The sequence below is a fragment of the Opisthorchis viverrini genome, assembly GCF_000715545.1.
Source record: "Opisthorchis viverrini unplaced genomic scaffold opera_v5_309, whole genome shotgun sequence".
Lineage (NCBI taxonomy): Eukaryota > Metazoa > Platyhelminthes > Trematoda > Opisthorchiida > Opisthorchiidae > Opisthorchis > Opisthorchis viverrini.
The window spans coordinates 197,635-206,934 of record NW_008751967.1 but is presented as its reverse complement, the minus strand read 5'-3'; the positions used below and the strand labels follow the sequence as shown (position 1 = coordinate 206,934).

The 9,300-nt window shown below is 43.3% G+C and overlaps 2 protein-coding genes across 2 annotated transcripts in view; one reads left to right on the top strand and one right to left on the bottom strand.

Moving 5' to 3' along the window:
- Positions 1 to 7,003, bottom strand: part of T265_14974 (hypothetical protein) — a gene marked incomplete at both ends in the record, with an annotated part of 23,030 nt that extends 16,027 nt beyond the window's left edge. Inside the window, one exon of the mRNA XM_009176039.1 lies at positions 6,566 to 7,003. Within this exon, the coding sequence (XP_009174303.1) occupies positions 6,566 to 7,003 (438 nt within the window). The remainder of the gene's footprint in view (positions 1 to 6,565) is intronic.
- Positions 1 to 8,441, top strand: part of T265_09843 (hypothetical protein) — a gene marked incomplete at both ends in the record, with an annotated part of 12,116 nt that extends 3,675 nt beyond the window's left edge. The window contains one exon of the mRNA XM_009176038.1: positions 8,131 to 8,441. Within this exon, the coding sequence (XP_009174302.1) occupies positions 8,131 to 8,441 (311 nt within the window). The remainder of the gene's footprint in view (positions 1 to 8,130) is intronic.
- Positions 8,442 to 9,300: the final 859 nt, after the last annotated feature.

The window sequence follows — 9,300 nt, the reverse complement described above, 5'->3', positions numbered from 1 at the left end:
ATATATATATATATATATAGTAAACTCATGCTACCCAGGTTGAAGACAACACCTACTTTTGTTTCCAATAAATTAGTGAGGCAAACCACCTGTGTACTTCCTCTTGTATCAGGTGCCATCTACCCCAGAAGTACAAAAAGCAGTGCATGAGTAGGGCTCAAGCCTCGTGCCTCCTAAGAGCATTCTTAAGAGGATCGAAAGTTCGGTAGGTAATGAGAGTTAGTGCCCATCGCGAGGAGCAATGTACATGTAGCTCGCAGTACCCTCTTCAGTAAAAAGACCATGGTCACAGCTGAGACCATCCCATCCAGTTTCGTGCGGCTTGGATAAGACTCGCTAGCCCCAGAATTACCTTCTATGGTATACGCATGACTCAAAAAAGGATGACAGTAATATCTCACGAACTAGGTTTCGTAAAATTTTGATTTCGCGCACTTATATGACTGGACGTACGACAACCGAACATTTTCTCAGGGCGGTCAATGATTTACTACCACCCCCAGAATGACTTCATCCGACCCTCGTGTGATTCTGAAGTTACACTATGAGCAATACACCATATGCTCCTACGTAACATACTCGCCAAAACTTCCGTTCGCCACACAGCGTAAAAGGAGTAAAGGAAGATGGGCCAAAGTTGGGGAGTACACAGACACCTACCATCCTTTCGAGGCTACAGTCGTGTTTTACTCACATGTTTTTGGTAGGATTTCAGAGTTTCAAAATGAAGGCTCACCGAAAGCTCACAGTTCACCATATAGCGATAATGCGGACACCACTCTCTAGTGATACCCTGTAGAGGTACCCTGAGAAGCATCCCTGGTCATGTCCTTGGATGTTCCTTCAACGGTTAGGTTCATCCTTGAAAGAAATGTACCCTAGAGGAGAGCTAGTATTAATCAGTCTGGTCTTATCCACAAAGTGGGATAGCAACACTTTACAAGTTTGTTCAACAGCGGGGATGAAGATCCACTGGAAAGTTTGGTCACTTGACCAAACAAGTCTTTATGTGAACGAACGAATATTATTCTTCATGAAGTAAACTACAGACAAGGTTGCTGAAAACTCGGCCTGTATGCAGCACATTCAGTTGTCAAATACCACAAACCAGAGATTCAGTCGAGTCCCTCGTGAAAAACCAAATTGATTTGCAAATGAGTGCATTTCTCGAATAATATTCCTGTTTAATTATGAAGTACATGAATATGTATGAATGTATGAATATATATATATATATATATATATGGATATAAATGAATAGATTCCACGGTCTGCTATTCACTTCTCCGCCCACAACCATGTGCTAACATTCTTCTTCTAAGCATAAAACTTTCGTCATCACTTTGCCTTTACATAAACGCTTTTGAATATTCGAATTCAGATTTTCTGACTCGCCGGGACAGATTTCCTTCTCGTTATTGTCTCACTTTTATTGCAAGCGTTATCCTGGCTATATGTGCCTAGGTTGGTGAACAAGGAGGAACATGTGGAAACTGAACAGTATCGTATGTGCTGGCGTAATTAAGTGCGTAACTTATATCAGAGTTAACAGAGTTAAACCGGCCAGTCGGAGATTCTGACACGCTCCGGAATGATAGTATTCCGCTTTCTCAGGGGGTTTTCATTGTAGTTCGTCAATTAGAGTATAAGCATCAAAGCAGATTCAGTAATATCTGATATTTGGAAAAATATACATCTTCTGTGTGGATAAATTTGCAAGCTACTGTTTCGACGACCCAGGTTCGAACCCAGAAAGGGCGCTTTCAAAGTGTCTACTGGCTCTCGTCCAAATAATCTGCACGCATTTCCCAAAAGCACAGACGCAAACAGGGTCTTCTTCCCGGTTTCGACATACGGGTTCCAGTGAAGACCGAATGAGAAAATAAGCTTATTCGCAGTGATATCGAGGCTGTTCGTATAAACAAACCTTACAGTGTCATACCCAAATAAAGCATTAAGAATTAGTTTATTGATCCCGGAAACATCATTTGATGTCATCATCACTGACGGTAATACCAGGAAAGAACATTGGTGCTCTACGGAAGTACATCCCTGTCAATTTATCTGCATAAAGTCATATAATGGAAAGAGGAAAAGTTGGGCAGGGAATGGAGCCTACAACAAGCATACGAGGTGCCCACACTCTCAACACTCATCCAAACAACCTGGATAGAAAGCGGAACCAGATAGGCCATTGACCTCGTTTGGCCGCAAAATGGTTAATTGTTTCCAGCCCAGCACAGGGAGGGTCACATGGAACCAATCTTGAAAGCAACAACATCACCCAACCTTTATTCCTTTATTCACTCCTACCTTGTCAAATTCTGTCCATCTCCATTTCTCATCCGCTCGGTTAAAGATCGGCACGGAAAAACTGTTGTCGACAGGAGGTAACTAGCCGTGCGTAACACATGGCCCAACCACCTTAGCTTACAGTGTTGACTGCAGTCTTTGAGAGAAGTACTGTCTGCTTCACCCAAAGTCCGAATTATTTGGTGGCAATATATCTATATAATAAGAGCTCGTGTGGGTTTGTTGGCTATTGACCAGATGGCAGCTGGTCTTTTTGCCAAGCATGATAATTGGCTTCCTAGCGTTTCGTCGCCATGCGAGTAAATCTGCTATTCACTTCTCCGCCCACAACCATGTGCTAACATTCTTCTTCTAAGCATAAAACTTTCGTCATCACTTTGCCTTTACATAAACGCTTTTGAATATTCGAATTCAGATTTTCTGACTCGCCGGGACAGATTTCCTTCTCGTTATTGTCTCACTTTTATTGCAAGCGTTATCCTGGCTATATGTGCCTAGGTTGGTGAACAAGGAGGAACATGTGGAAACTGAACAGTATCGTATGTGCTGGCGTAATTAAGTGCGTAACTTATATCAGAGTTAACAGAGTTAAACCGGCCAGTCGGAGATTCTGACACGCTCCGGAATGATAGTATTCCGCTTTCTCAGGGGGTTTTCATTGTAGTTCGTCAATTAGAGTATAAGCATCAAAGCAGATTCAGTAATATCTGATATTTGGAAAAATATACATCTTCTGTGTGGATAAATTTGCAAGCTACTGTTTCGACGACCCAGGTTCGAACCCAGAAAGGGCGCTTTCAAAGTGTCTACTGGCTCTCGTCCAAATAATCTGCACGCATTTCCCAAAAGCACAGACGCAAACAGGGTCTTCTTCCCGGTTTCGACATACGGGTTCCAGTGAAGACCGAATGAGAAAATAAGCTTATTCGCAGTGATATCGAGGCTGTTCGTATAAACAAACCTTACAGTGTCATACCCAAATAAAGCATTAAGAATTAGTTTATTGATCCCGGAAACATCATTTGATGTCATCATCACTGACGGTAATACCAGGAAAGAACATTGGTGCTCTACGGAAGTACATCCCTGTCAATTTATCTGCATAAAGTCATATAATGGAAAGAGGAAAAGTTGGGCAGGGAATGGAGCCTACAACAAGCATACGAGGTGCCCACACTCTCAACACTCATCCAAACAACCTGGATAGAAAGCGGAACCAGATAGGCCATTGACCTCGTTTGGCCGCAAAATGGTTAATTGTTTCCAGCCCAGCACAGGGAGGGTCACATGGAACCAATCTTGAAAGCAACAACATCACCCAACCTTTATTCCTTTATTCACTCCTACCTTGTCAAATTCTGTCCATCTCCATTTCTCATCCGCTCGGTTAAAGATCGGCACGGAAAAACTGTTGTCGACAGGAGGTAACTAGCCGTGCGTAACACATGGCCCAACCACCTTAGCTTACAGTGTTGACTGCAGTCTTTGAGAGAAGTACTGTCTGCTTCACCCAAAGTCCGAATTATTTGGTGGCAATATATCTATATAATAAGAGCTCGTGTGGGTTTGTTGGCTATTGACCAGATGGCAGCTGGTCTTTTTGCCAAGCATGATAATTGGCTTCCTAGCGTTTCGTCGCCATGCGAGTAAACGTCCTCCTCAACTTCTGCTTACCTGTATATAGCCTCTAAATATTAGGTAATAACTGCCGCGTTACTGTAAGTTTGAAGCTTTTCCAAGACAAGCTAACATACTCTTGAAGTCAGGAAACACCAAGATTATAGGGCGACTATAAGCTTGTCGTTCCTCCAACACTTGGCAGAGTCTGAAGGTTCGGTCCACATAGCAGCGTCCAGACTGGGATTCCGCTTGCTCTTCTAGGGTCCCATCTTCACACGACTTCGTGAGTATAAACGTCACACTGGTTACAGCCCTATTGAATTATCCCAGTTGGTTTGGATGGAGTCAGAGAAGCACCGACTGAAGAGTGCAGACGTTTTCCAGGACAGGCGACCCGGAGGCATTTGGGGACAAAAAGTATTCCCTTATTTCCGAAGCCATGAGGACTCCATTGCGGGTTGGAGGTGCGGCTGAGCAACTGCAGATAGCCGGTTGAGTTGTTATTTAACATGGTAATCCCAAAGATTCAGGCGATCTTTTTCACAGAAAACTAAGATATTGTTTTCATTGTTTCAGCTGAAACAGTTTAGGCGTATTCTGCGTTTTTCACCGGTTTCAGCTCTTCAGGTTCCTGAATACCTCAGACTTCACCATCCGCGCAAATTCTCTTATTAACTTGAAATATGGCTGCACCCGGGCGTATTTTGCTCTTTACCAGGAGGAATACGTGTCTGAGCTATGACCAATTTTGGAGTGTTCCTCGAGCTTCATTGCCTAGATCTAGTTGGTTTAGACACAATACCCAGCATCTCAGCGTTGGAGACAGTGCCTTCCACTAAGAGTGAAATCCGAAAACGTGTTGCCGGAAACGGACTTCAACAGGTGGTTCTGGTAGACTTTTTCACAATATGTTCCGAGAAGTTCCCAATAGCCAGGCGAAGTGTATTCACCTTGTGCGCCCTGAAAGGCACAGTGAGAAGCAGCAAAGGACGAGTACTTGATCCGAAGTGTTTCGAAGTCACACAAACGTTTCAGAACGAGTGACAATCAGTAACTGATATTTCCAGGTTGGTTTGCATGCGGGAGGTACCACGTAATCGAGAAGCGTCGGTTGTTTCGGAAGTTAGTACTGCATAGAAGCAGTCTTAGTCAGCAAGCAAAGGACGAGTACTTGATCCGAAGTGTTTCGAAGTCACACAAACGTTTCAGAACGAGTGACAATCAGTAACTGATATTTCCAGGTTGGTTTGCATGCGGGAGGTACCACGTAATCGAGAAGCGTCGGTTGTTTCGGAAGTTAGTACTGCATAGAAGCAGTCTATAGTCAGCAACTAACTGCAGCAGGTCTGTTCTGTGTGTTGTTGCTCTGTGTCCCAGACTTAGTCCAAGATTGCTACCTAATTGAGTCTCGGTGGCAAATGGTCAACGTGCTAACACATTCATAGGCCCAGCAACAATATCTGAGTTCTTAGCCGACTGAAAAACTATGTCCAATGCATCACGGATGCTGTTTTTGTGAAAACTAGACCCACGTGCTTTTGATCGTAAGCAGACAGATAAACAGACAGCCTTTAAAGGACGCCCTTACCGATGTTGACAAATGAACTGCACAGAGGCGGTCATCTACGGAAAACCATTCAAGTAGAGACCACTAGACTCGGTTGATTAAAGCAACAACAACCCCAGGGAAACCAGCTTCTGGATCAACAGATATCCCATCCAGAAGAGAGCGGAAACGAATAGGGAGGTCTATCCTGTGACAGTAACTGAGCATTTAATCCTTGTTTCAGGGAAATAGCACATAACAATAGAAAACAAGTCCGGCCTGCGTGCACGAGTAACCTGTCCTTTAGCTCGTTTCAGAGTGTGAACGCCAGTTTTTGCCTGATTAAATGAGCATCGGGATTTGAATAATGGTTTCAAATTGTCTGCGATCGTTCCGGCCGAGTTAAGCATAGGATATTTCGGTTAGTGGTTATGGGCAGTAAAATGATCTCTTTGTTCTTGCGCACGGGCTTAAGAAGGTGCATCGGGGTGACATAGGGCTGATACAGGGAGAAAAAATGAAAATGTGAAAGCGAATGAAGGGGGCATCACTAGTTTCTTTTTTTCGCTTATTCGCCCTATTGTATGCGGCAAGGAAGGCGACCCGACTGATGGAACCATACGGTGGCCGATGTGGCATGAGATCATTTTCAAGCACGCAGGCCGAGAGGGCCACTACGCTCCACAACCAAAGTCTTTGGCTCTGTAGGCTAAATGCTATGTAGCGAAGCTTGGCCGTCAGAGCAGCCTGAATTTTTAAGGAGCAAGTTATCACACTTTCTAACTGACCAGTTTTTTTCAAATTGCTCTATACTCTGTATCAATGGAAATGGAGAGTGATGTAAATCAATATAAATGATGTAATGATGATAATGTAAATTTACCTCATTCATTTTTGACGATCCCAAGTCAAAAACAACAATTTTATTCTCATCGTAATTGTTTTCTGGCTCGGTCAGATCTGTTGCTCCAGTGTATGTCTCTCACACACCACGAAGACTGATAAAACTCCACGAATTACCCTGCTGTCTACTTGCCTACGGGTTTTCAAAAGTCTTACAACCAGTAACTCATTGGGTACACTCACCTTGACCATCTCAGTGTCGCCTGATGTCACAGCTGCATGTAAGGGTGTTTCTCCCTCACAGTCTACCAGGTCGATCATGCACTGCTCGGTTTCTAATTTCTGTCTGCTGTATCGCCTTAGGGTCTGAGCAAGGTGTAACAATTTTTTTTCGGCTGCTGACTTCCGCCTTTTGCGATCGAAGGAGTTGGCTCCCTTCCCAGTTGATACTGCGCCAGAGGAACCTCGTAATTTCTCCACTTCCAATGACCTGCGAGATACGGTGGGTGTCAGGGCCGTAACTTGGGTTCGAGTTTCTCTTTGTTCAAGTCTGGCTGCATGGAAACTTTCTTCGTGAGCAAACAGTGCTCTCACACAATTAGGACTAATATTTGCGATGGCCACATGGATGGGATAAGTACACTCGAAATCGCGGCTGTAAATATCCGCACCGTTTTCAAGCTGTATTGGAACAAGCAAAAATGAAAAATAACATTAATGGAATATCTTAGTTTACGTAAATGCTGTACAAAATTTCCAATACTTTTCGATCGCCTTTGTTATTTTGATTCCGATTCTGAGATTTGTGGCTCAGAAATTATTCAGTTACATTCAAGAGACCGAAATTTTGACCCTGCTCTTGACAACGTTGCTGTCCGGATGAGAAGGCCAGTGATATCTCCAGTAGGAATTTGGGAGGCGGTTTCCGAAACCTCAGTAAGTTCTCTGAGTTTGTTTATTATGAAATTCGTTATCTTAATTCTTAGCTGGTGTTTTCTGTGACTGATATATTGGAAGTTTTCAACTGTACTGCTGTTTGTTATCGTAGAGCCTCCTTAGCCACTTCAGAAAACTTAATAAATTTCTATTACCACTTCTTATAAAACGTCTTACAGTTCCGCCTTCCTATTTTAGAAGTTGGTACCAAGACTCGTTAGGAGCAAGTACAAGCATGACAGAATTACTACTCTGTTTTTATAGATTTCACAACGAATAATTCTAGGATACAAACGAATTTCTCATTTTGACGAATGCCTTTTTCGGATGATGACTTATCGACCACAAAATAACCGATGAGTTGGGAGGTGCAGATATGTATGCCTTTACCATGGATTTCCTGTTTAATGTAGGAGGAAACTGTGAAGAACGAGGGATAAGCGAAAATACTAGTGAATTTATAACTGTAACTATTATCATAACTTCACCTGATCGGTCCATAAGTGCAAAAAGAAACGAAACAAGGTTGTGATGACCATGTCTTCCTGATCAAGCTAGCCTGCGTTTACGAAGTTAAAAACATTTCGTTTCTGACACGTAATTTACTACTACCTTAGCGCCACTTTTGGCCCGAGTAAAAATTTGTCCTGCTTGTTCCCTTACATTGAACTTCTTGTACATGCAGATAAACAGGATTAGTTGTTTGTCTCCAACTTTTACAACTGTACGGCTGGTATGTAGTATTTGTCATGAATTTCCGGAAATTACCACACAGTTATGGTATCGTGTCTTTTCAATAGCCACGTTTTCCGAAAATCAATGGTTGGTTGTTCCCTTCGGTAGAGTTTGCAGTTGTTTGCACGTTGTTCCAGTTGTCAGGAGCCTCTCCAGAAGACAACTCACGGCAGTGGAAGAAAACGTGCTTATTAAAGGGCTTAATTTCAATTTCAAGGATGCTAGTGATTTAGAATATATGGCCACTCTCGAAGCGGCCTTCAAATCCAGCGACCTCAATGAAGAAACCCAACAAGCGATACGTCAAACCATTGTACCAGCTATCACGCGAAACAAAACACACAACGCTTTACTCACTAAAGAAAAAAGAGCAGTAAACAGCCTCAAAGCGGATGGAACCATCGTCATTTTGCCAGGTGACAAAGGAATAAGAACACAGATGGGTTGACGAACATGTTTTCGGCAAGGTCTTTTCAAGTCATACAAGTGCAAAGTTTAAGAGGGCGGTATTTAACATATTTGAATGAGTATGGTGTAAATGGCCAGGGAATCGAGTGAGATGACATTGGCTACCTATCAAAGAACCATTAGTTCAGGTCGCCAATAGGATGACTTGAGCTAGTCAGCTCGGGGGGTGTTGTAGTTGTGTGTTCAGCACACGATGCATGTGTGGGGGGAGGTGAGTTGGACCATGGTAAGTACAACACACGAACAAAGCGTTTTTGCCGACAAAGGATCGGGTCGCGTTGTCGTATGGCGATAGCTTCAGCCACTGCTATTGTGCGCTGCTGTACTGAACTGGGTTGGTTAGCCGGCGCCTTGTAAACAACGCGGAAACTTTGGCTGGGTATCACGTTGTGTGCAGAGTCAGCTAAATGTTGTACTGCGGAGCTGGTTATCGTCCTAGCTGAATACATCGACAAAGCTAACGCTCTACTCAATGACACAACCACATACCGCCGTCTGCAGAACGACCAAACCGCGAAAATTACGAACAAGATGAACAAAACCCTGAAGAAACTCAAAGATCTTCACAAAATTACAGAGAAAGAATACTGGAGAATGAAGGCTCGTTACTCAGAAGTTGCCCGATTCTACGGACTTCCAAAGGTTCACAAAGAAATGGTACCATTACGCCCAATTGTCTCACTACCAGGAACTCCCACGTACAACATTTCAAGAGAATTATGGAAGCGGCTGAAATATCTAACCAATGGGTCCCAATATTCGATCAACAATGCGGGACAGTTTTTGGAGAAACTTAAAAACGTGAGAATCGAAGAAGACGAAATAATGGTGTCCTTTGA